The sequence below is a fragment of the Octopus sinensis genome, linkage group LG3 (genome assembly GCF_006345805.1).
Source record: "Octopus sinensis linkage group LG3, ASM634580v1, whole genome shotgun sequence".
In the NCBI taxonomy this organism is placed as follows: domain Eukaryota; kingdom Metazoa; phylum Mollusca; class Cephalopoda; order Octopoda; family Octopodidae; genus Octopus; species Octopus sinensis.
Genome location: NC_042999.1, coordinates 100,542,207 through 100,569,533, shown reverse-complemented (window position 1 = coordinate 100,569,533; position 27,327 = coordinate 100,542,207). Strand labels below are relative to the sequence as shown.

At 34.5% G+C, this 27,327-nt stretch overlaps 1 protein-coding gene across 2 annotated transcripts; it reads left to right on the top strand.

Moving 5' to 3' along the window:
- The first annotated feature begins 2,088 nt into the window (after positions 1-2,088).
- Positions 2,089-26,743, top strand: LOC115209147 (ras-related protein Rab-20). Of its 2 annotated transcripts, none has more exons than XM_029777316.2 (5): positions 2,089-2,377; positions 13,262-13,355; positions 22,999-23,055; positions 25,308-25,420; positions 26,041-26,743. In XM_029777316.2, exons 1-5 carry the CDS (start codon positions 2,355-2,357, stop codon positions 26,393-26,395), a joined length of 642 nt encoding a protein of 213 aa, XP_029633176.1. In that variant the 5' UTR covers positions 2,089-2,354; the 3' UTR covers positions 26,396-26,743. The 2 variants fall into 2 exon arrangements, with proteins under 2 accessions (XP_029633176.1, XP_029633177.1); XM_029777317.2 differs by lacking the exon at positions 2,089-2,377 and adding an exon at positions 16,811-16,918.
- The last annotated feature ends 584 nt before the right edge of the window (positions 26,744-27,327 follow it).

The window sequence follows — 27,327 nt, the reverse complement described above, 5'->3', positions numbered from 1 at the left end:
TTGATCAACTGAACAGCCTGTTCATTGGATTATGTAAGTGGTTGAATATTCCACACATACCTTTATATAATTCTCAAATGAAATAAATAGGATACACTGTATGATAAAGTTAGGTCTTTAGATTACAGATACAAACCATTCAGGCTTTCATACAGCTTCTGTCTATGCAACTTAACTCACAAATCTTGAGATAATCCTTCATGGGTTGTCTCTGAGTCTAAGAAAGATGGTTCTACAGTTTCTTGCTGAACAACATGCACAAAATGATTTGTTTACAGTGATCAAATGTTTGTGCTTATATAAGCTCACTCGCTCCATCAAACTGACATTGCCTGTACAGGTATATAGTGTGCTACATGTTGAAGTGATTGCAAAGCAACGTGAGATAAGGTGTTTTGCTGAAGAATACAATGCATCATCTGGTCTGGGAATCAAATCTTAACTCCTAGGCCATGCACCCTCATAGCCAAGAGAAGACATTTACCCAAGGTGCCATGCTGTTCAGTTGTTGGATGAAATTGGACCTCATGATTGTAAAGCAAATTTCTTAACCTATGACAGCTATGACAGCTCAAAGGTAGGAAATCTGGGAAGATGAACTGTGAAGTGAAAGTACTATAAAGTAGAGCTTGATAAATAACACATGTGGTTTATAAAACTAACTCTTGAGGAAAGGAAGCAGATACTAAGCCAATAAGGGAGCTGATGGTTGCTCAATGTACAAGATTATTTCCTTCCTATCACCTTAAAAAAAACACATAGAATAGTGGTGTCCACAGTACAATATGCCTGAAACAAAAAGTTGAAATGGTTTTTGAAATTTTTTTTCAGCAGACTGCAACACAGGTTTAGCGACTAAAAAAGAAACTTTTTTCATTGCCGCATACAGTATACAAAAAAATAATAAAATTTTGCTAAGAATATTTTTTTTGCACACACATTACTATTCCAGCAACACTTTTGTCAGTTCTTTGGTCCTTTTTTCTCTTCTCTATACAAAATGAGTCTTCCCAACTTACCCTCATACTCTGGTGATGTCACGCTTTGGTTTGCTCACTTGGATGCATATTTTTCTGCCCATGTGGTGCCTCACCAACAGTTGCTAAATCTTTTGTACTGTGGGATGCCTGCACCCTTTGTACGCTCAGTGAAAGACCTCATCACTGACCCACATCTGGACAATGGGAAAACCTCTACGTTGGTTCGACCTACTAGAGATAACACAGTGAAATCTTTCTGAAATCATAACTTATAGTCCAATGTAAAGGACATACTGGATAATAGATTCATTAGGTATGAACGCAAAACAAAATGGTTAAAGATGGAATGCCTTTAATAATTGATCTCTGTAGAGTCAGGGATGACTTGTGATTGAACAATATTAAATATTTCTTGCAGAAGTAATGATGAAAGACTCATTAAATAGATATACAATTGAGTAAACAGGTAGGCGTGTTAAATAAGCATTTCAAAATAAAAGTCAACCGTCTCAACAACAACACGTAAACAAACGCTGCCTGCTTATCTGTTTCCACCCCCTACAGATAACGTCTTTAAGTAAGAAATTAACCCCTAACGTTTTATTGAATTGTCTCTCTTTGTACCCCAACGTTAAAGGTTAGATAATATCAAAGTTTAGATAATATTAAAGTATAGTATATCTGTTTTGTTCTATCTACAAATGATGCAAAAGGCTACTAAGAATTAAGGTGCAATGGGAAGGTGGAACAAGATGCTATAAGCCTCCAGTCTTTTGTGAGCTGAAAAGAAGGGAACGTCTTTCTGAGTAACACCCACCCTTCCCATCACTGTTCTCTATCTTATAAATCCTGTCTCCAATTATCATAAATAGGATAATATTTTGAAACAGTAAGTCAAAATGGGTGGAGGTAAAGAATACGCACACTACCCTGTTTCGGCGTGACCCTAATCCTAAACGCCGAAAATAGGTCGTGTGCGTATTCTTTACTTTCGCCATCAAAATGATTATTTCGTAACTGATTTTCATAGTATATTTAGCGATTATGATTTTTTAATAAAAAGATAGGAATCAAAACAACAGAAGTTTGACGAAGTCAACACAGTGACGTAATGACTAAGAGCGACCACGTGACTGGAGTGCTTCCGGGTAATGTCTGGAGTGTTATGGATATATATATGTTCAGTTGATCAGGATTACTTAGCTCATGTAAATATCAAGGAGACAGAATGACTTTTAATTGTTAAATGTACACAAACAGTTTTCATGTTTAAGCCTTGTTTGGCGACTACTTCAATTTCAGCCAGCGCTGAAGCCTCTTTTTACTGTGACCATTTGTCCAGCATAGCAACTGCATGTCCACACCAAACTCTTAATGAGTTCTAAAAAAAGCAAAGCGTAAGTATCTTTATCTGAATATTTATTTTATGTTTGTAGTGTAATCTTCGTATATTTCAAATATTAATTTTTATAAATGGATTTTATATAGCTTTTTAGCTGTCCCGTGTTATAGAAACTGTCATGTAGAAAAAAAAAAAAAAAAAAGGCGTGTACTAGCGCATAATTTTAATAGTTGCTCCATCACTAAACATTTCAGGTTTTTGTTAAGAAAACAAATTACTGTAAAATAGTTTCCAATGAAACGAGGGAGAGGCATCGACATCCCAACGTTCCAATTATTTTAAATTGTTATATGTCTATAGTAACTGACTATTCATTTTCTTTACACAGATTGTAGTTTGATAGTTTAAAATTTCCTTTGTTTCTGTTTTTTAAAGAAACAGATTGTTTGAATTGAAATTAATCTAGCTAATTAACTTGCCTTCGTTATTATTAGATATTTTTATTGTTTGCAATACATTCTCCGACCGATGACTTGTTAAAATTACCGTTGTTAAGTTAATTGGTTTATTATTCGAGTTAATTACCATCCGTCATATTTAACATGCGACAATCAGGAAGCAACTTAGATAATTTATCTAAAAAAAAAAAAGATTAAAAAAACTTCAATATATATGCTTTTAAGTTTCTATGAAAGTGATATCGAAATCGATTAAAATACTTGAAATGTTATTGTACATTTTCTAATTTGCTTTTCAAGTTTTGTTAATAATAAAATGCCAAATGCATTGAATGAGGGAAGTAAGCTTCTCGTGGCAATCAGCCAATCGGTTTCGAATCTCACTCGAAACCGTTTCACTTATACGTCCCGCTGATGTCACAGTCCCTTAACCACTTTATAAGTTTGTGGTAAGCTATTGATTTCACAGTCATCCCAGGTCACTTTAATTCATACTACTGAAAATATTAATAATAATATTTAAAACAACATACAGAACTGATATAGTTAAGGAACACAGTAAACAAACATGAAAAGATATTCACGCATGCTTAAAAGCATAACAAATAACGCACCAAAGACTTGTTGAAAGCAGCGTGTTACTAAAACAGGAATCTTTTAACTACGATTCAATACAACCTCACCTACTGAGGTTTTGTTGTTCGATTGTGGATCAGTCCTGATCCAGTAGACCTATATTCGAAGACAAATCTAGCTATGATCATCCTGCCTTTTTTGTATGGACAGCAGACTACGTTGTCTAACATGTTCTTTTTTTAAACAGTAGGTTGTAATATCAGGGAGATTTGGCTGCTATTTCTAGCATGTCGGGCGATCACGTAGGAACAAGGATGGACAACCTTTTTTGAGAAGTGGGCCGCATTACTAAAAAGATTAAGGGTGATTTTTTTCGTTAGTTGTGCCATTTGGGAAATTCTGCGAGTCGTATTTTGCCCATGACTAATGTGGAGGTTACCTCTTTGGCTCATGACGGAGAAGTTAAATTGCGTGTTAGACGAAAGACACACACAAAAAGTCATATTCCCATAAGTTATCCTAGTTGCGAATGGCTTCGGATCACATTACTTCTACTGCTAATGTTTTTGAAAAAGCATGAACATTATATTATAATCGAAGAACATAACTATCCTTTCTGTGTTACAAGTGTTATTCTGTGCCTTAATAAACTGATAGGTCAATTAAGATTATGACAGAATAAGCTCTTGTCTGAAGTTACTCCCAATAACTTGTGTACGTCATCAAAAGTACTTATTTTACTAAAGTAAACAGTAAGAAAATGGTGAGGGAGGGGGGCAAAGAAAGAAAATTAGTTAATAATCAAAACAGGTATACACACTCCCAGTAATTGTACATTGCTCCAGAAGAGACTGATGTTTCCCACGAAAATCTTTTAAGTCATCCCTAAAACATCCACCACTTTACCACAGGTGATTGCAAGGTTGAAGCACCAGAACAGCTGAGGCAGATGCTAGCAAAAGTAAAAAAACTTCTTTGACAGAGATCCAGCATCTCCTAAAAGCCACAGGCTGTAAAACGTAATCAACTGACAAAAAAAAATTAAAAAAGGTATTTCAGTACCTAATTTTATTCAGCTATGGATGTAATAACTCTTATCTTTAGCATTAAGGATGTGTGATGGAGCAAATGAGCTGCTAATGGTGGCTTCTAGCTTAAGAGCAAAGAGTGAATCCATTGAACTTCTGGTCTTGTTTTCAAGTGATTTTTATTTTTACTTTTTGTCTGTGCTAGCTCCAGTCATTTACAGTTTTCTTTTAAACAACACACTATGTTAATTAATACTGTAAGCTGTCAAACTTATTTCTAGAGTAAATAAGAACAGTCACTATAATTAGTAAGCAACTTAGTGATGGGCTTAGGGCAAAGTTGGTTAAATGTTTGTGCAACAACATACACTACATACTAACCAAGAAAGGAGCTTCAAGAAATAGCAGCCAAATATCCTTCAGTTCACATCCTATTTTTAACAAAAGGAAGTAGATGGATAACATCTTAGATACACTGAGTGAAGAAAAAATGAGATGTTCATGGGTGGAATGCCTTTCACCATACTCTGGTCAGTTAAAGCTGACCTGGTTAAAACAATAATACCTTCATCTCAAAAGTTCCTGATTTAGCATACCAGACACCATAATCATTGTTTCAATATTAAAGAGCCCACACAAGACATCAGCACAAACCCTTTTTCCAGATTAGTAATTTTCAACCAGTGCACTGAATAAGGTGCTACAAGTATACAGCACATGAGCATTTCAAGTTTGATTATATAAAAAGAGTGTTAAATTGTTTTAAAATAGATGGGTGCACATACTAAACTTTTCTGTAAAGGAATGCACAGCAGTGTACTGCATTAAAAATTGCAGTTCTCTAGTATAAAGTTTGATTTTACTTCTAATTGTACACATAAACTAAAGATGAAGTAGTGAAAGTGAAAAGATTTTATTGTAATATTGGTGTAGATACTGGGCATTTCTAGACTGAATGTATGATAACTGTTAATGTCTTATGATACATCTTTTCTGAGGTTGTATGATTGACAAGCCTATTCTTAGTTCCTCTCCCAGTGTTTGAAACTGACCTGTACTTGTTCTTAATAATATTCAATATAGGGAAAATTGTTTTACAAAGATCTGAAACTGAGGAAGGAAGGAGTGCTTTAAGTGTTTTCTTTATGATGATGGGACATTCCTCCCTGGAAAACAATCAGGAGGCTATGTCAATGAGTCCTTTGTCATTTTTAATTTCTGTTAGCTCATCTTCTTCTGAAACAGTACATTTTTGTTGACTCATAGTTTAAGACAATTACATCTCTCAACCACTCCAAGGAAGATGCATCAAGTGATAAAAATACTTTTCAATCATCATTGTCATTATAATTTAATGTCCATTGTCCATGCTGACATAGGTTCAACAGTTCAACCAGGGCTGGCAAGCTGGAAGGCTGTGCCAGACTCCAGTCTGATTTGGCATGGTTTCTACAGATGGATGCTCTTCCTAATGCCAACCACTCTGAGAGTGTAATGGGTGCTTTTATGTGCCACTGGCAATGGGTACCAGTTGCACAACACTGGTATCTGCCACAACTACGAGTTCAATTGGCTTGATGGGTCTTCTTCTCAAGCACAGCATATTGCTAAAGTTCTTGGTCATTTGTCATTCCTCCATGAGGTCCAGTTCTTGAAAGGCACTTTATATGTGCCAACGGCATGGATGCTAGTTATGTGATGCTGGTATTGACCACATTGCCTTTGTGAGGTCCAACACTCTAATGGTGCTTTTTACATGACACTGGCATGGGTGCCAGTCATGTGGGAATGACAACAGCCACAACTATGGTTTCACTTGGCTTGACAGGTCTTCTCAAGCATGAAAGGTGCTTTTTATATCCCAGCACAAAAGGTGCTTTTTATGTGCCACCAGTACAGGTGCCAGTAACATGGCATCAACAACAGCCATAGCTATGACTTGGCTTGATGGGTATTCTCTAGCATGGCATATCGCCAAAGGTCTCTGTCACTAGTCATTGCCTCTGTGAAGCCCAATGTTTGAAGATCATGCTTCACCACCTCATCCCATTTCTTCCTGGGTCTCCCTCTGTCACAGCTTCCCTCCACTGTTAGAGATCGACACTTCTTCACACAGCTGTCCATATCCATACACATCACGTGACCATACCAATGCAGTTGTCTCTCTTACACACCACATCTGATGCCTCTTATGCCCAACTTTTCTCTCAAGACACACTCTGTTGTACATTGCACATTCAATGAAGCATACTAGCTTTATTTCTTTCAAGCCTGCGCACGTACTTGACAGTCATTGCCATGTTTCACTGCCATGTAGCATCATACAATTTGCATTTCAATCTGAGGGAGAGGCCCTTTGTTACCAACAGAGATAGGAGCTCTCTGAACTTTGTCCAACCTATTTTTATTCTAGCAACTACGCTCTCAAAGCATCTGCCTCTGCTACTGACTTGGTCACCTAGATAACAGCAGCTATCAACTCCTTCCAGTTTCCCCACCTGGCATTTGATGGAGTCTATTTTCTGTATGTTTTTAATGTTAATTGTATCTGTGCACCTTCCACACACAAAAACTAGTTTCCCTGTTGACCTTCTGATATTACTGCACCTCTTGTGTCCATTGCTTACACCAGGTATATCTTATGGTGTTTCTACCTATGTGTTTTCTTCAGATTGAGCAGGGCCATCTACCTGAAGGGATTTGTGATTTGTCTGCTTTCTTAATTTCTAAGGCTTTGGTTTTTGCTAGATTAACTCTAAGGCCTTTTGATTTTAGACCTTGCCTCCACACCCAAAATTTCTTCTCTAGTTCTGGTAATGACTTGGTCCTAAGAGTAAGGTCATTAGCATAGAGGAGCTCCCAAGGACAGCCTGTCTTAAATTCCTCTGTTATTACCTGGAGGACTATGATGAACAAGAGAGGGCTGAGGATTGAGCCATTTCAATATTTATATTCATGTTGAAGTTGGTGAGCTGGCAGAATTGTTAGCAGGCCAGGTGAAATGCTTAGTAACATTTTATCTGTCTTTGTATTCTGAGTCCAAATTCTGCTGAAGTTGACTTTGCTTTGCATCCTTTTGTCCTCAATAACCTAAGTACTAATTGAGTACTAGGGTCAATGTAATTGACTTAAACCCTCCCTCAAAATTGCTGGTCTTGTGCTAAAATCTGAAATCAATATTTTCATTCAGCAGTAGGGTGGCAAGCTGGTAGAATTGTTAGCACACATGGCAAAATACTCAGTGGCATTTTGTCTGTCTATATTCTGAGTTCAAATTCCACCAAGGTCAGTTTTGCCTTTCATCCTTTCAGGTTTGATAAAATATGTACCATTTGAGTAGTGGGGTTGATGTAATTGACTTACTTTATGCCCTGAAATTGTTGTCCTTGTGCCACACCATTATTTATATTAAGCAGTGACAAAATTTTGCTGAATCAATTCAAGTTTTTTGTCCAGACAATTCAAAGCATTTCTGTAAAAGAGTTAATTTTGTCAGTACAAGCAAAAATATTTTCAGTGACTCCTTGCATATTTTTGTTAAGTGTATTAACCCTTTCATTACTGTATTTATTTTGAGATGCTCTGTGTTTCTTTCAATTACTTTAAATATAACAAAGAATTTAGTAAAATAACTTAGTTATCATTAAGCTAGTGTTAGAAACATAAATTGTGACTAAGATTTGGTGGAAGATTTTAATTCAGAACTTATGAAAACATGACATTTGTACTCAGAGCCAGGGCCGGTTTCAGCCGGGTTGGTAACGAAAGGGTTAATGTTAGGAAAATGTCAGCTTCGAATGCAACTTTATTGTGCCATATCTTAGCCAGTTATCTTGAAACATCAAAAGAAGTTCCTAGTTCATAAGCCTTCAAAATACCTTTGAGATAACTGTCTCACTTCCATGCATGATAGAATCCTTGATTGGACAGTTTCTATTGAAGAACAGAGTGAAGAAAACCTTGATTTTAATGGCTAAATAGAATAGGTGCTTTTTATTAATGTTAGTAAAATTACTGACTCAGTAATTTGAACTATTTTGCCAGGATTTCAGAAGCTGCATAGCTTGCTTCTTGAACTTGGTCCAAAATAGTTATGGACATGGTAAGTTGGTGTACTTGATCAGTCATCATCAAGCTAAGCAGTTTCTTGCATAAATAGTGATGTCTTTTTCAAATAGCTTGGGACCATCATCAAATTTACTTATTTCTCATCACAATTATGTATATGACATGGTTAACTTCTGAGGACAGATAGTTTTTATTATAATGGTGTATTGTGCTTTTGGGACCAACACTAATGACACTATGTCTATTACTACAAATACTGCACAGAATCCATTTTTGATTCTTTTTTTTTGTCCATAGCATCTTTATCCCTTTCCTGTTTTCTTTTTTTTTTTCACCTTTCCAGTGGTCCTTTTTTTTCCATTATGTATAGAAAAGCAAAAGCTATCTAGGTAAGCACTACAGTGTTTAATAATGTTTAATTATATCAATTAACACTATACTATTGGTTAAAACTTAGATTGTCCACTCTATGTATTGTAATACAGGTATAAGTACAATAGTAATATAACAAAAAAGTGCTGAAAAGAAACTATTTTCAGATAGAAGACAATATGCAGAAAGCATAAATGATTTTTAGAAAAATTGAAGTATTAGTCATTTCATTTTAAAGACATACCACTCCTGTGCACAAACATACAGTGCAATAAATTTAAATGTTAAGTATCATTCTAGCAAAGGAAGTGTAAAAATAAACCATCTGATTTATAAGAGGTTCCCCCTACTTAGTGAAAAGATCTCAAGTAAACCGAGTTCATGTTATTGTCAAAGGTCAAACTGTGACTGACACACACGAAGTATGTTGTCTCGATTTAAATGTTACTAACAATTCAATGACAAGAATGTGCATAATCAATTTGAACTGTAATGGATACAGAGCTAAGCTGTAAACTAATTCAACTCTAGTATTCTAAATAACTGGCATGTTCAACTCACCTCAAAAATCCATTGTGTACCTGTACACCAAATGTGGTACAGTAGATGAACACTTCAGCTCCATACCAATAAAGAAAAATATTCCTCTTGTAGAATATATTTTAACTTCTGCTTTGGCTAGTTGTTATTTTGTTGTATTTTACTTTTTTTTTTCATTTATAATTTTCCTACAGTTTTTGCTTTTGAAAGTGTTATGCTCATTGTTTAAGCATTATGTATTTCACTGTTAGGTTTTACTAACGAAGACAACTGGATTGGGATACATCATCATCTTCATTTAACATCTGTTTTCCATGCTGGTGTGGGTGGGACAGTAGTTCAACTGGAGCTGGCAAGTCAGAAAACTGCACCAAGCTCTACTGACTGCTTTTTTGGCATGGTTTCTGTAGCTGGCTGCCCTTCCTAACACTAACCACTTTGCTGAGTGTACTGGGTGCTTTTTACATAGCACCAGCAACAGTGAAGTCACCAAGTAACTGGCAAGACCAGACCACCCCTGCAGAGAGTGGGGAGAAACATGGCTTCCTCAGGAAGAGAGGGAGGAGATAGGTAAGATGTGGAGGGGAGCATTCACCCAAGTTACAGAGAGGTGTATATAATGAAGTGGACTGGAGATTGGGGAGGGTAAGTGGGTGAGTAAGTTTGCAAGATTGCAAAAGGTTAGTGGGAAATGGAGGGTGCAGTGATGTGAGTGGACTCAGGTAGATGAGGGGGTATGAGGAGGATGTGTTGTGGAGAACAGATTCGACAGGGACAGGTTGTGTGTAGGTAGGTTTGCAAGGGAGAGTGGGAGATAGAGGGAAGGGGAATAGAGTGAGTGATGAACCCAGGAAGAGGAGAGAGGTGTTGGGAAGATGGAATACGGGTGTGAGGTTTGTCAGAGACAGATTATGTGTGTGGGTGGGTGGGGGGATGGACATAAAGGATATGCCCTTATGGCCTTAAATTTAGTTAACTAGATTGATCTTCTCAAACACAGCAAATTGCCAATTGTCTCAGTCCTTTGTCATTTTCTCTGTAGTGCTCAATAACTGAAGATCATTTCTCACCACTCCATCCTACATCTTCCTGAGCCTTCCTCTTCCACAGGTTCCCTTCACATTTAGAGAATGGCACTTCTTTATGCAGCTGTCTTCATCTATATGCATTACATGACAATACCAACACAGTTTTCTCTCTTCCATGCCACATCTGATGTCACTTATATCCAATTTTTCTCTTGAAACATTTACACATTGTCATACTTGCACATGGATATTGCACACCCAGTGGAATATGCTGGCTTCATTTCTTTCAAACCTTCACATGTCCTATGCATTCACAGCCATATTTCACTGCCATGTAGTATAACTGTCTGTACACAGGTATATTACTATCTGCCTTTCACTCTCAGAGAGAGGCTTTTTGTTATCAACAAAGCTAATAGGACCCTGGACTTTGCCTAGCTGGTTCTTATTCTAGCAACTATGCTTTCAGAACGTCCTCCTCTGCTGCTAATTTGGTAATGAGAACTATCTACTACTTATAAGGATCCCCTAGATATTTAAAGAAATCTGTTTCCTTTATAATCTGTTATTTTTCACATAGCTGAAGAGCTTTCTTTAAAACAGCTTTTAAAGTAGTATATGGAGGGTAGTAGTAATCAGAAGTGTCAAAATAACTTATGTTTGCCCATTTTTGTTCAAAAACCAACCCAATTTGACTTTGCACTTCATCTTACCTTTGTTGGTAAAATAGATATCAGTCAAGTACTGGGCTTGCTCAGAGTCTATCATGACCACAGTCCAATGACTGAATCTAGTAAAAGAATAATATTTGACCCTTAGATATAAATACAGATTTTATAGTTGAGTGATCTGGCATGGTATTTGTGACTCTCTCCTAGAATGTTTGTAGTGGATTTAGTGTGAAGTGGTTGATTCAAGGAAATTTATTTCTACTTATAATTTTTTTTCAAAGTAATGTTCGTCAATATATTTCATTTACCTAAACTGATATAGTAGCAAAATAGTGAAGTTGATAGGTATTGGAACAGTTCCACAATGAGTGTTGTATATTTTTACAGTACAAGTTTGCATTATGTTTCAGTAATGATGACTAACCAAGAATAACAAACAATCTAAATTTGGTGTGATTTTAAAGATACAATATAACTGAGCTTAAGGGAATTGAATTTTCATTTTTTTCAACAATTCATTCTTGTGGTGAAAAGTTCATAAGCTGACAAAGATACTCTCATGGAATGTAACCAAATGAGATTTATTTTTCAACATGTCATCATAGCTGCAGTATGTCCAGACACTGGGTCATCTTCAAGACTCTCCCTTCCAATCCTAAATTCTGCTGCCCACTTGCATTGTTGATAAAGCTGGTGTGTCATTCCCTAATGTAGTAAGCATACCAGCATGAATGTCCTTGGGGGCTCAACCCATTTTCTGCAGGTACTTGATAACAGCATAATGCCAAATTTTGTCAATTTTCAAAGGAAGTCACTACTAGTTACTTTTGAAGTCTTTGAACAGTCATATGTCAGTTTACCTGCAAAGAAACAATGCAGTTATTAAGAAGATCTGAAGTTAATGCATGCAAGATTTCATAGCTCTAGCTTCATTCCTTCATAGTCAGCATATGAACTTTTCAGCCCATCCTCATATATACACCATCCATTGTATATGAGAAATGGTAAATCCATGTTGTTCACTTTCTTACTGAAGAAATAGCTGTGATCATTTATATATTAGAATATTTTGTTGTATTGTTTTTTTTAACTAATTGTTTTAGATTTATATTACTGTTTTTAGTTAAAACTGGAAAGTAATATATTTTATTAATGAACCAGCTCTAATACCTATACTGTCTTAGTGAAAACTTGAATATAATTTATTTCAATCTACATAAAAACATGTATACAGCATTAACTGTACTTTGGTATATTGGATTTTTAAAGTATTGTTATGCTTTAAAATTCAGTATTTGTTTCATAATTCTTATATCTTAACCATTCAATGCATTACATTGTAAGTTTGGAGTAAGCTTAAGAAGGAAATTGTAATTTCTTTCCCAAAGATACACTCTTCTGTAATAGCAAAAATTTGTACTGAATCAACACAGGATGCATCAGTTGTTTGAGGTCATTTGTTTGAATTTAGAAAAAGATGCATAGCTCAATAAGGAAAAGCTGTATTTGAAAACAAATTGGTACAAATAATCCTGAGAAGGAAACTTCTTGCCATGCAGCCATACCTGCACCTTCAACTTTTTGCAAAAAGTTGTGTCCTGATGGTATTAGGACCTTGTGCATGTGTTTTCTATTTAGCTGCTGATGTTGGATCTCTGTCAGCAGCTCCCAGTTCCTTTTGAACTTTGACAACGAAGGATCAGGTAGCTTTCAAGAAGTGAGCCATCTGTGTCATCATTCTATATTTTTAAGACAATGATTACTGTGCGTCTTTTTATTTGCTGAGTCAGCCTGATGTCTGACATTATTTATCTGAAAAGTAAGGTAAAAAAAAAATAAGCCAGAAGAAAGTTAGAGCTTTTAAATTAGGTGTCCTTAAAAAGCTGACACGTTTTGCAGATGTTTTATTGGTGGTTTCCTGTTTAAAAGAGTTTATATGACATAGTCATGATTGACCTACTGTCATCATCATCCTAATGAAGCTTATAAATATGCTCTTTGTTATTGCCAATCCTGTCCTGTGGCGTATGAGACTTCATGGACTATTAACACTCTTTATTTGACATTTCAGATATATTTGAATATTTTCAACTGACAAATAATTTTTTTTCTTAATAGAAAAACTATTTTGTTTATATTTAAGAAATATGATGAAATATCAAAATAAAATAACTTTCCTAAATTTCATATTTTTTCAGAGATTTGAAAGTGGTGATTCTTGGAGATAAAGATGTTGGTAAAACCTCCTTAATATGTCGATATATTGATGGAAAATTTGTCACCACCGATTCAGTAAGCAATGTTTATGTAATTCTGGCATATACACATTTTGTGGTATAGAAAGCGTCTGCAGATTTAGAAAGTTTTCTGATAAATCTGTTGATGTGAACAGCTATATATAACTTTATTTACTTTATATATAACTAGTGTTTATGTATGCGTATATTTATATTTATATATATTGGTCAAATCTGACATTTAACTCTGTCACTACTCTTGAGTTTCTCTCTTTTTGATATTTATTCAAGTTTCAGATTAATTTCTTGTTGCATGAACAAACATGAAATAAGGAGTGAGCCATCATTTTCATATGAATGAACTCTTTATATTGAGCACTTTTTCTTTGTTAGTACACCCAGAAACAGGCTTGTTCATAGACAGATATATGTATAAATAATTACATCTACCCGCACACGTATAATCACATAATTTTTTTTTTGTAAATGTATATTGCTTAACATTATTTGTAGAGAAGAATTTGCAAGTAAATTTTCTTCTGAAATAATGACAGTGTGACATTGCTATGCCTCAGAAATTTCTTAGTATTACAAGGAAGTATTTATAGGCTTAGGTGTGTGGTTAAGAAGTTCTCTTTCCAATCATGTTCTTTTGGGTTCAGTCCCACAAGGTGTGTATGTACTTGTAGCTAGGTAGGGTAACCTCTCAGAACAAGCAGTTCAAAAGTGAAATAAATTGGTTGCCGTAGGGAAAGAAAAGACTAATATTTTAGGCAGAGCCCTTCATTGAAGAGCAATGGGTCCTTTTTTTTAAAAATAGGATTGAATGTATCATTCTTTGAAGTGTAACTACTTGAAATGTTTGACTTTTTTCCCTTCCTTATAGAAACATTTTTTTCATTTTTGAACTGTTTATATGCACTAATTTCTAGTACAGATTAGCACTACTTTCCTTAGATTATACAGTTTACTTTATTAAATGTTTTGGCTAATGTCATAGTGCAGCCTAGATTAAGAGCTTGTCAATTTTTTAGGTTGACAGTCAAACATTTTATTCTGTTGGGTGTGATTTCAAATTTCAAAAGTTTGATGATAATTCTTACGGGTATTCACTTATGATAGCTTCTAATCTATAAGATTTGCCTTCATAATATTTTTGCAGTTTATTAGTGAATCTAGCTTGAAATTTTTTATATAGTTTGTTTCTCAGCTTTTATGCTGAAATAACAGCTAAACTCACTTTGTCTTTATCATTTTATGTCCACTTTTCCATAGTAGCATAGATTGAACTGGTTGTTACAATCTGTCATTTCTTATTTAAAACTATTGAGCCCTTAGATGTGAAAGGGAACCAAATTTCACTTGTTGTGAAATAAGTTATATACATCTAGTCTAGCTATTCATCAAAACATGAATAATAATTTCACAATGAGACAGAAACAATAACCTGCTGAGGTTTGTTTCAAAAAGAAGTGACAGTAACAGCAGGGTAAAAAGGATAATTCAGTTTTTAAGAAGTAAAGGTTCTGTGATTCTGAAAGTAGGATCTTGGAAAGACTTGTCAGAAATTACTCTGCTTTCTATTTATTTAGCAAATTTAATCCAAGAGACACATTTTGACACTTTGTCATCAAGTATGCCACTGTGAAAAGGATCATTACACAAGAGGTCTCATGATATCAAAACATCTTTGATAATAGGTCATTACAATTGACCTGTTGAAGAAAACCTAAAGCTATATCAAAGCTAAAAAAAAACGGTCACCAATATCTGTATGAAAATGTTCAGTAGTATATTATTTTTTTAACGGTATAAAATGGTGTAGCAGTAAAATGGTTAATTTAGATAATAACTCCTTATTTAATGGTTGTAGCAGCTATTAAGTCAGCTATGAATTTCAGAAATTCTGTGTTGTTAAGGTCAAATTGCATAATAACATTGGCAGCACTGTCACATGTTTATATATCATTAAAATTACATTAAACATGAGTGTTACTCAGAATGCTAAAAAGAAGCAAAAAAAAAAAACCGACCCTCTCTCACTAATCACACCATACTGTCTTAAAACAGAAAATGATACATTACACAGTTTAGTTCTAGATGTAAATATATAAAAAAAGGCAAAAAAAATATGGTCACTGCTGAAATGCCTTTGGTCATAGGTCTACTTGATCAGGGTAGGGTTAAGTAATAACACAAACCACTATTTTTACTGATGAAGGAAGAAACAATCAATGTTAACTTAGATAAATGGTCAGATCCAAAGATAAAACTATTTTAAACATTTGGTAAGGGCAAAAGCTGGAACAGTCAAGCAAATTTCTGAGGCAGTTCATAAGTTGTACTGTGAGTTGTACAGTGCATGATGTAGCAATATTCTGTTGGAACTAGCTTTCCAAACTCTAATATTGTATGTTGAATAGTATTTTTTTTCTTAAAGATCAAAAAGAACAAAAAAAAAAGGATAAGTCATTAGCAGAGATTTTAAGGCCATCAGAATTGGGATGAATATATGAATTAATATTACATTCTATTACTCTGTTGAGCAAATTAAAGAGCTTTTTGATGAACCAGTTTTAATTCAATAGTTTGTAAATATTTATTATTTAATCTCTATGAAATCCTTTCAAGGTCATCATTACCTTTCATCCTTCCTGAGTCGTTCAAATAAAGTAGCAGTTACGATATGAATGGAATCGGAACAGCAATAATTAACTAATAAGATTTAACTTATTTTAAATAGTATGCAATGACATTTTCCCTTTTCTCAGAATCGGAGACATTGTTTGGTCTAAGTAAGAAATCAAGTTTACTTCTGCAGTAGCATTGAGTGTATGTGTACAATTCAAATCATGAAGTTTTAAAATATCATAAGAAGGGTTTGATATGTCATGTGCTACATGCTACTTGTGTCATGTTATCTACTACTACCTAACTCATAGCTGGTGGCTGGTAATTAACCACCTCCAGTTCAGTTTACTGGGTGAAAATGGTGTGTGGGGATCTAGCAGAATTAAAAAAGAAAAATACCTATCAAAAGGCTGAAGAGTTTTTTACAGAGAAGCTAATGGCCAGCTATATCTGGAGAGGAGATAAATACCATCAGGTTATATGCTTTTGAAACACATGTTTCTATGTATTTATGACCTCCTTGAGCTATGGAGTTTTGATGGATGGATGATAAAGAAGGAAAAGTGTTTAGTGTCAAGTACCAATATTTCTTTAGTACAATTATTGAAGCACTTCATTGTGGAACTAAAACATGAGCTAACTTAGTGCTATGCAACAACAATCAAGGAAACTAAAATGTTTTGTATGCCATATTAACATAGTTAAAACAACCTTCCTGGTGAAGGAATCTTGGAGATGTATTTCGAGTTCTCTTGTAAGTGATACAGTTACCAAAACATTTGTGGTATATAGTTTTGAATTTACAATAAGTTGTTATATAGTATCTATAATTAATATAGTATCTACAAATAAGCTATGCAACATTTTTTATTTCTTTAGCTATGAGCTGTACACAACAAAATCCTTCTCAAACTTACCTTCTCCACTTCACAATGTATGCATAGCTACCAAATGCAAAAGCTTTTCAGACCACTCCAATCTACAAAGGTAATAGGTCTTGTCAGTGTTCTTTTTATTATAAGTGCTCTTGAGAAAGCTCCTGTCCTCACTTAATTTTTCAGTTTCATTCTGCATGGACTTGTCTCAAATGCATGAAAATTTATGACAAATTGTCCAAAGTAAGGCAGTCTCACCTGTCACTGTTGGTTTATAGCCTTCCCTTCTAATATTCAGATGATTGTACAAACTTTCATAAACAACCACTTGCTTCTACACTTTGTTTTTTATCTGCTTTTTAGCAATACCCTGTATTTATATCTACTGGAGATTTTCTTTTCTACATCAAATGTCAGTGATCTCTCAGTCTTGAAAGTTTTAGTGCAAGTAATTTTGTTGTCCACAACACTAACAAAGTCTTTTGTTGTGTCTGACACAAAAACTACCTTATCAATTTACCTGTCTCTCACCTTACTGGCTATTCCATTTCAGTGTGCATTTACAAGATTCTCTAGTATTACATTTCTGTAAACTCTGGTATGCTTTGGTTGGTTTAAGACTTTAACACTCTTTTTTTTCATACACTATGACCTTTGTGCTGTTATTTCTAACTGCAGTCAGCTCTAAAGACAACACCCCCCTCTTTCTTCATTGTATTGCACACAAGTGTCATGACATCCAACCTAGATATCAAACTAAACTTAGACTACATTCATGAACAGTGACTTTAAAGATAGCATAAATACAATTGCTAAACATGAAGAGGAACTGTTTTGCACTACTCTCTCTGTATGCACAACTAATGTTCTCAAAGTTGAACAGTTGCAAGGTCATTACAATCTCTGATTATCTTTAATCATAACCTCAAATATATAATTTTGCCTAAATTATATCACTAGGTCTTGACTTCTTATTTATGGCTAGAAAATGCTTCAATTTTATCAGTTGCAAACTGATTTCAAAGATCAAGTCAGACCCACTTAAGATTAGTTTTCATTTACCTGTGCCACAACATAACACATAAGCTCTGTGTATATATGTGCGTATGTAGGCTATGCACAAATATAATTATATATAATGTATCTTTTTGAAAACATCATCTCATTATCTCACTTTATATGTAATCTAATATACTCAATTTTAATACTGCTTCCTCATTGCAAATAGGACTTTCATCCCAAATGCTGCTTCTTGCTAATCTCTCTCTCACTTTTTAAAAACTTTTTATTAGGTGCTGTCCTATTTGAAGGATTATATGAGCACTATAGTTAATATTCAATCATGAATTTTTTTCTGATTGTCGTTTTTTTTTTGTATGGGTTGCTTCTATTTATGTTTACTGAATATTGACATCAATACATGAAAATAGCAACAATTAACAAGCCCCTGTTCGTGTTTTCATTTTCAATGTAAGAATAAAGATAATTTTTAAATGCATTACTTGCTCTTTATTTTAATGACCATCAAATGGAGATTTATCTCAAGTTTTCACAAAACGTCTATGATTGTTATATTTAGTATTCAATTGCTACCATATATAGTTGTTATATTATTATTGTCTCATGGTCACACTTGTTTCCATGGTATCTTGATTAACTTTGTAAATTTACCTGCTCTTGTATTTATGCATCTTTCTTTACAACCATTCTGAAGATTAGTAACAATCTTATGCATTGTCTCTGCTCTGTGTTGCTAAAATTTAGACCATTATATTCTATTTTCTATTTATCCATATCATTCAGCTGTTTATCTTTCTATTTTCCTTGTTTTCAGTGTACTGCAATGTGACCTGTTCTATTTGCTATGTCATCACTTTTTAAAATTTGTTACTTTTAAAAAAAAAAAAATAAAGGAGAACCATATCTACTTGAACTGTGGTTGTAGTGAAGTAACATGTATAGGACTGATGACTTTTATGCTATACACACATGCGCATGCACACACACGCACACAAAGTACAAACAAAAATGAACATATTATTTGAGCATTGTTTGAGTAATTTAAACTTAGAACAAAGTGTAAACCTAGCCAAGATGCTTATTATCGGTCAGGATCAATATATGTAGTAAGTATTATCAGAAAGTCAGGATAGTGTATTTGTAGTATCAGAGAATCAGGATCCATGTATATGCAGTTAGTATTATTAAAGAATCAAGATCAATGAATGTAGTGAATATTAGCAGGATCAATGAATGTAGTTAATATCAAGAAGTCAAGATTAATGTATTTAGTATATATTATCAATGAATCAGGATTAATATATATATATATGTAGTATTATCAAAGTCAGGCTCAGTGAATGCAGTAAATATTGAGTTAGGGTCAATGTATGTAATAAAGTTTTAGGAATTCATTTCTATGTATATAGTAGTACAAACAGTCATTGGAAAGCTGTGTGAGCCAAGACAAAATATGCTCCCTTGATCCAACAAAGGGAGTCACAACTTGTTCAAATGATGCTAGCATGAGAAATAAACTTAGAATGATGATGCTGATGAGATTTTAAATAGATGAGCCAGAATAGTGTATTTCTAAGTGTGACAGAAATGTACATTTATTTGGTACCCATGGAAAATATCTTTTAACTGTACACAGTTTTAAATGCATGTATGTGTGTATATGTGTTTGTGTGTGTATATGTGTTTGTGTGTGTATGAGTATGTGTGTGTGTATTTAGTATATACACACACATATTTTGGAGAGGTGTTTATTTTTTGTAATGATATCCTTTTTCATACTATCTCCTCAGGCTTGATTACTTGTTGAAAGAAATTGTGTTAAAATAGGAAATAGTTAACAGACATGTGTATGCATGTGAGTTCATGTGCCTGCGCACCTACACACACATGCACACTGTTATATTTGGGGATGGTCATATTTTTGTCAATTAAACACGTGCACTGTATATTTGGTCTTCGTTTTAGCTTTATCATCATCACCATCATTATTGTTTTAGTGTCTTTTGTGTAAGCCCTTTCATCAAACATCCTGTGACGTCTTCAGCATCTCTTTATCTCATGTGTTTCCTCTTCAAAAATATGACCATCCCCAATTATAACAATATCTGTTTCAACATATGATTTCACATCAAGATTGGTATCTTGTGCGGGTGGCACGTAAAAAGCACCCACTACACTCACGGAGTGGTTGGCATTAGGAAGGGCATCCAGCCGTAGAAACACTGCCAGATCAGACTGGGCCTGATGCAGCCTTCTGGCTTCACAGACCCCAGTTGAACCGTCCAACCCATGCTAGCATGGAAAGTGGACGCTAAATGACGATGATGATGATGATGATGATGAATATTGCAAAACAAATACATATATGTATAAAATATTGTGGTTGGTGTCAAGCCATAAAATCTCTGCCTGAGCAGATGCAGCTCGATGCTGTTCTTAGATCCATCACATCTTGTTAAACCATCCAACACATGCCAGTTTGGGACATGGACATTAAATTATGATGAATTTCATCATTTTGTTTGTTTTCCTAAACCTGAACGGGTTGAAAGGCATATTTTCAGGCAGTGTTTTACAGCTAGATGTCCTTACTAATGCCAACACTTTTAGTTGTCTCCTGTGACCTGTAGGGATGCAGCATGTGTATTCTAAAACCTGGGGTAAACTTATGTGCACACACCCACACACATGCACTTCATTGAGATATGCCATTTTGTTTCCAAACCTTTCATCTCTGAAGAGCGTGGGGTATTATTTAACTGTGCTATTATCTAATACCCAGATAATCCCCAGCGTGAAACTGACTGGTAAGATCCTTCTGAAATGGATCTCTGACATTGTATACTTTGATTAATATGTCCACTCTATTGGTAAATATATGAGTTTATATTTTTGATGAATTATGGATTCTTAGATGACTCCATATATATATATATATATATATATATATATATAATGTTTTGGTATGGACCTTATGTTAGGAAAATGAAAGGACCTTAAAATGATAATATTATTGTTCATTGAAACATTGAGGGAATAGTTAGAACATCAGTGACTTGCTAAAATAAATATACCTAGTTTACTTCCTTGTCTATCTTAGATATTTCTCTGGAGATTATTAGGGAGAAATGTGATTGTAATGTCTATGATAATTCTCGGGTGTGGAATTGATCTGGAAAACATGCATCAATATTTTAAGTTATTTAGTCATCATTTGTTATGAAGTGCCATGCATGACATACACCCAGAACCACACTAATAGCATAGGGGTGACATTTAGGATTTCTCGGTTTTCTGTGAATTGATTTTGGTAAAACTTTTCGCAGCTGATTTGCACACTATGGCAACACCTTTTCATTATTCTGTATGCCATCCTTTCTTTTTTATTTCAGATTCTTCAGTTTTTGGGTGAACCACGTTAATAGCTTTTGAATAAAAGTAGCTAATCTTGACAATTTTTTTTCAGAAAATGAAGAAGGGTAATGATACTTATTAAGCATGCATTGAGTATATATATTTAGCAGTAAACCATAATAATATGATAGCATTTATTGACATAATGAATTATTTAGCCGCATGAGCTCCCTTTTGATGGATAACTTCCAAAAACCCTATTAGTCATGGAATCTGTCAATTTCTTAATAGCAGGTTGGACTGCTTCTACTGCAGTTTTGATGGTCGCCCATAAGACATCTTTTGATGTAAATTGGCATCCATCGGCATACACATCTTGTTTAATGATGGACCAAAGATTTTTTGATAAGGTTGAGATCTGGAGACGCTGGCAGCCACACCATCAACCTTTCACTCTGTATGCTGTAAGACCCTAGTAATGTTTGGTGGTCTTAACAGAGTGGGTGGGAGTGTTGTCCTGCATGAATATGAGATTCCTTAGAAGTGACAGTCATCTAGCCAGGGATCCAAGACCTCCTTCAGGAGATTTCAGTAGGTGGCTGTGGTCACTTTAACTCCTTCAGGTACCCTGACTGGGCCAACAAGTCTGTCCCCAATGAGACCAGCCCACAACATGACTCCTCCACCCTGTTGTTGATGTCGTAAACATTGGTGTTGCTCATCTCCAAAATAGACCCAACCATCAGGTCTGTCAAAGATTGCACTGATTTCGTCAGTGAACAGAACACAACTGATGTCTAATGTCATGTACTTTTGGGCCCATTTAAAGTCTCAAACTTTGTGATGGGGTTTTAAAAGAGGCAGTTTCAGGGGTTCTGGCACAGAAGCCATGGTCCCGAGGATGCAATTTCCAGTGGTTTTCAGTACATGAGGAAGTCCGGAAGTGGTGAAAATAGCTTTGCTTGTTTGTGCAGGCTTCCCACATAACTTACGACCAATATTCCTTAAATCCCTAGTCACAGTCTTGGAGATTCCACAATTAGATTGTTCCTTCCTTGGCAAAGGGTCCTTCAGGACTCGTCTAATCATGTCCACATGACAACCTGACTTCTCTGCAATGACATGAAGAGACAGGCTTTCCTTCTTCATTAAGGCCTTTTCCACATCCCAGTGGTCTTAGAGAGGAGAGATGCTATTAGCATGATTCACCCAAAAACTGAAGAATCTGAAATAAAAAAGAAAGGATGCTACACAGAATAATGATGTTGCCATAGTGTGCAAACCAGCTGGGAAAAGTTTTATTAAAATTGATTCACAGAAAACTGGGAAATCCTAAATTTCACTCCTAAGCTATTAGCGTGGTTCTGGGTGTACATAGGATATCACATTACCACAGACAACTAGTTAATTATTCTCAATTGAAGGAATAATTAACTTCATTTTTCATTAATGGAAGCCATATTAGACTGAACTTTGTAGTACATTTATTGATTGAGTTCTCAATGCTATGACACCGTGTTTTGTGTTTTCTGTAAGGAAAAACTGTATCCTTGTGTTGGCATGTTTTTCCATGCTGTCATGGCTTGAATGAGATTTGTTGAAGTAATATTTCCAAGATTGGATGCCCTTCTTGTTCAGAACCTTAGTATGGGTATGTGTGTGCTTCCTTATAGTATCCAATATAACTAACCTAACGAGGCCAATGTTCTCAGCCCCATTGTAGTACCCCATAGATACATCAAACAGATGTATTTATTTTACTGCCATTTTATTAAATCTTTGTTTCTTTAAAAATTTATATATTTTATCTTTATATAGACTATTGGAGCCTCCTTTTTCATGAAACACTGGGGTCCCTACAATGTTGCTGTTTGGGTAAGAATACTTTGGTTTCATTATTCGTTTCATAAAAGGTTGTTTCTATTGTTTATATCTTATGATTGGAGGCGCAATGGCCCAGTGGTTAGGGCAGGGGACTTGGGGTTTTGATTCCCAGACCAAGCGTTGTGAGTGTTTATTCCAGCAGGGGTTGGTGGCGAACCTTGCTGTATGCTTTCACCACAACTTTCTCTCACTCTTTCTTCCTGTTTCTGTTGTACCTGTATTTCAAAGGGCCAGCCTTGTCACACCCTCTGTCATGCTGAATCTCCCCGAGAACTACGTTAAGGGCATAAGTGTCTGTGGAGTGCTCAGCCATTTGCACTTTAATGTCACGACCAGGCTGCTCCATTAATTGGATCAACTGGAACCCTCGTCGTTGTAACCGACAGACTGCCACGATCTTACGATTGTTATCTCTTATGTCATAGTTTTGGTATCCAAATCAGTTAACAATGGTAATAACTTATGTATGAAACAGTACTGCAATATATCGACATAGTACATTTTAGTAAATTTTGACGTTGTAACTCTGAACTCTTAAAATTTTAAACTGAAAATCATTTTTTTCAGCTGCAACGAATTAAAATAGATGTAGTTTGAATTCAATGTTTTCTGGCAGCTTTCCATTCAGTACTAAACATCTTGAGATTTATTAACTGCATATGTTGTTGCAAAGGTTAATGCATTGTTACTAAGTGTTGAAACACTATTGCTATTTCCTTCTTATAAAGCCAACACTACAGTTGGGTCAAATAACTTCACCTAAGTTCAGTATTAAATGCAAATTCTATTCACTGAAGATAGTGATTTTTGAACATAGTGTAGCTGTCTCCACACAGTTTTATTACTTACTAGCAGTATCGCCCGGCGTTGCTCGGGTTTGTAAGGGAAATAACTATATAAGCATTTTTAGAGAGTTACTTCCCTTATAGATGCCAATTCGGGCTTTCTTAGCCATTTCTGTTTTGGTGTCTTCAAGCCATGAAGTCGTTGTTCTAAAAGAACGCTGGTCTCCTTGACAACGCATTACGACGTTGATTTCCTTAAACTCCCTTCCCCACAGCTTCACGAGGGAGGGAAGAAGGGGGAGAAGCAAACACAGGTGCAGGTGTTTGAGCGTGGATGCCAACTCCGCCGCCATCGACACACAAAAAATTATGCATTAAAATGGAATAAAAAATGATGTTAAATTATTTTTAAAATCGTAGACGCGCGCTAATAGCCAGACGGGCTCGATATTAATCACGACTATAAGATACCCGAATTTGGTTAAACTGCACCGCAAAATGTGGGAGGAGTTAGGAATCTAAATCGTAGGAGACAGACACTCACACAACTATAGTTTTATATATATAGATTAGATCAATTATTGATCTATTATTATTTTGTCAACTCCAAGATATTCCTATTGGTCTTCTTTTATTGTAAACACAGTATAGTCCCACTTATGTGATATAACAAGTTGAAAATCTTCATCTAATGTAGTTACTGTTATCTTTGAAGTTTGCTACACTAAAAATGCTGACTTCATTTTATTTTCAAAATTTCTAGCCTTTATCTTGTAGAATGTTAAAAGCTCTTTACACTACAATGCATAAAATGAAAAATACTGAACGATATACTTGTGCATTTATTTTAGAAAAGCTGCTTTCACAATATGTTATCAATTGTCTTTATGTAAAGTTTACATTTCTTTTACGACTTCAGAAAATTTTAGCAGTTCTAGTATTTGTAACTGTTCAGAAGGCATATCTTCATCAAGCAAAGCATAACAACCTTATAGAATATTACCAAAGGTGAATGCTTGCTGTCGGCCTCTTTGCTATAGGCGAAGGGAAGAGAGTTTTGTATTGTCATAGTATTGTAATTTTCTGCTCCTACTTGCAAGAAGAGATAGGGGCTATTTAGAATTATTGCATACTAACAAGTAGACTGATGGTTTATTAGCAATCTTTTCAGAAAAGGTTGCAAGACGCAACGAAAATTTTTCAAGGGAGATAACTTTTTTGTTGCGTCAAGCAGATAAATTACTTCAGTGTAACTAAATCTCATGCAATTAATCACAAATGCCATATTCTGTGATGTGCTCTGAATATAAATGTTTGAAAGCTTTTGTGTATAGCCAACAAACTGCAGTTTTTCTTACGAATAAATGTTTATCTTTTATTTGTGTTGGTTTAATTTTTTAAACGAGACATTAATATTTTAAATGTGTTGCTGATTACTGAAGATTTCTTTTGCTGTAGGATACTGCTGGTGAGGAGAGGTTTACCGGACTTTCGTCATTCTATTGTCGTAATGCAGGGGCTGCGATATTCGCCTTTAATTTGAACTGCCTGAAATCTTTTGAATCTCTTGGGTAAGTTCTTTTCTAATCTAACACTTTCAGATATTTTTTCGGTGTGAAATTTTATTTTCTCTCTTTATGGTATTTTAATAAAATTGTTTTTAACTTTAAGGAGGCATAAAATTATTGAATAAGCTGATTTTTTTTTTTATGTAAATGAAGCTACACCAACACAGATGTGCAGTCATGGGTATCTACAATGTAAGCACCCATACATGTATATGGCTGTGCAGATGGGTATTCAGTTGCATATACAGCTGACAGGCGTGCATATTTATGCATACATGTATGTTTTGAGCATTATAAATTGACTGTTGTTTTTCATGCAAATAACATCTCTGAATTATATATTTAAGTTATTCTAGTCTTCTATGCCAACCAGTGTACAATCTTCAACTACTTTGGCATATATAGTAAAATCTGTTTTTTTGATGAAGACATAAGACCAAAACATGTTTGAAGTCTTCTGTATTTGCTAAAATAATTTAAGTTTTAGTTATTAACTAATATTGTATTTTACCTCATTGCATATATATTTCTAGTTAGCTTTTTATAATTATGATAACATTTAATGTAATATTATCTTTAACTTGTTTCACTTTTGAAAAAATGTTTTTTTTTTCTTTTCAAAGGATGCGCTTTCTACCACTTCTTTCATCAGCACAGGATAGTTGCTTAAAAATAGTAGTTGGAACCAAATATGACATTACATCCCCAGGCTCAAGGCAAGTGTCAGTAGAAGCTGCTGAGAAACTGGCACTTGAAATGAATGCAAACCAACCAATGGAAAAATTACAAAAGCCTCCTTATTTTGAGACTTCAAGTCGTACAGGATATAATGTAGATGAAGTTTTTGAATACATTTTACAATACTGTCTTCCTTATACATCAGACTTAGCCATAAAGCCTACTCACTCAAAGAGTACAGTTAATTTATCAGATGTTAAAAATCAGACTCACTTAAAAGAAAATAAATGTTGTACATAAAACAATTAAAAAAAAAAATTTAAAGAATTTTATTTTTATGATTTTTTTCGAATTTAATGCAAAAATATTTTCATTCTTTCAGATATATTGTAAAACTTCAGAAAGTTTTTACTCTGATAGTTTTGAATTAAGGTGATAAAGCGGTTAGAACTTACAGTCCAATAAATGCAAGCTAATATATACTTTTAGCTTTTAATGCATGTCTGAAACACTGTTTAAGACCTGCAGTCATTGTGATAGCTTAACATGAAGTCAAAAGACTTTTGTTTATTTTTAAAGTCCATGACTTTTTAATAAGTGTGTATGTATATATATGTTGCCATAATAAATATTGTACATTCCTTTCTACAAGGCCTTTTCTATGCTTGATGTGTTTATTTTTATCTAAATTAACAATTCTATTACTCTTTTTAATGCCTATGCAGGTTAGTTATTTTCACAGAATTTGTGAAAGATATGTATTTAATAATTCATTGTTATTTTCTTGTTGGTTTGTTTATTTTACTTCCACTTTTTTTTATGCTGGCATGTGTGACCAGATGCTTTTCCTGCTGTTGTCCCTCCCCACCATTTGTTTTTCAAGGAAGGGATTCTTTGATTCCTCTAGCTGGAATAATTAGTGGAACAAGAGTCATTCAATTGAGTAGAATCTGAAATGACTTCAAAAAGCAATGTGCAACTTCATATTAAGTTATTGCTAATAACATGAACTGTTATCAGTAATAATTTCATACCAGTTGGCCCAAGGGGGTTGAGAAGTAATATTTAAATAGAATAAAAATAAGTTAACATAATTTCTATGCTTCAATATATCGGAATCCTAGGAAGCACTTTATTTTAATTAAAGTTTTGTTATTTTATATTCCTTTCTATTTCCTCCTCAATTTCAAAATAAATTGTTTTCTCATAAAAAAAAATATAAATGCAACTTT

Coding starts and splice junctions, on each gene's coding strand:
- LOC115209147 (XM_029777316.2), top strand. CDS start 2,355: ATGAGTTCTAAAAAAAGCAAAGC. Junction 2,378..13,261: donor AGTTCTAAAAAAAGCAAAGC/GTAAGTATCTTT, acceptor ATATTTTTTCAG/AGATTTGAAAGTGGTGATTC. Junction 25,421..26,040: donor AAATCTTTTGAATCTCTTGG/GTAAGTTCTTTT, acceptor TTCTTTTCAAAG/GATGCGCTTTCTACCACTTC.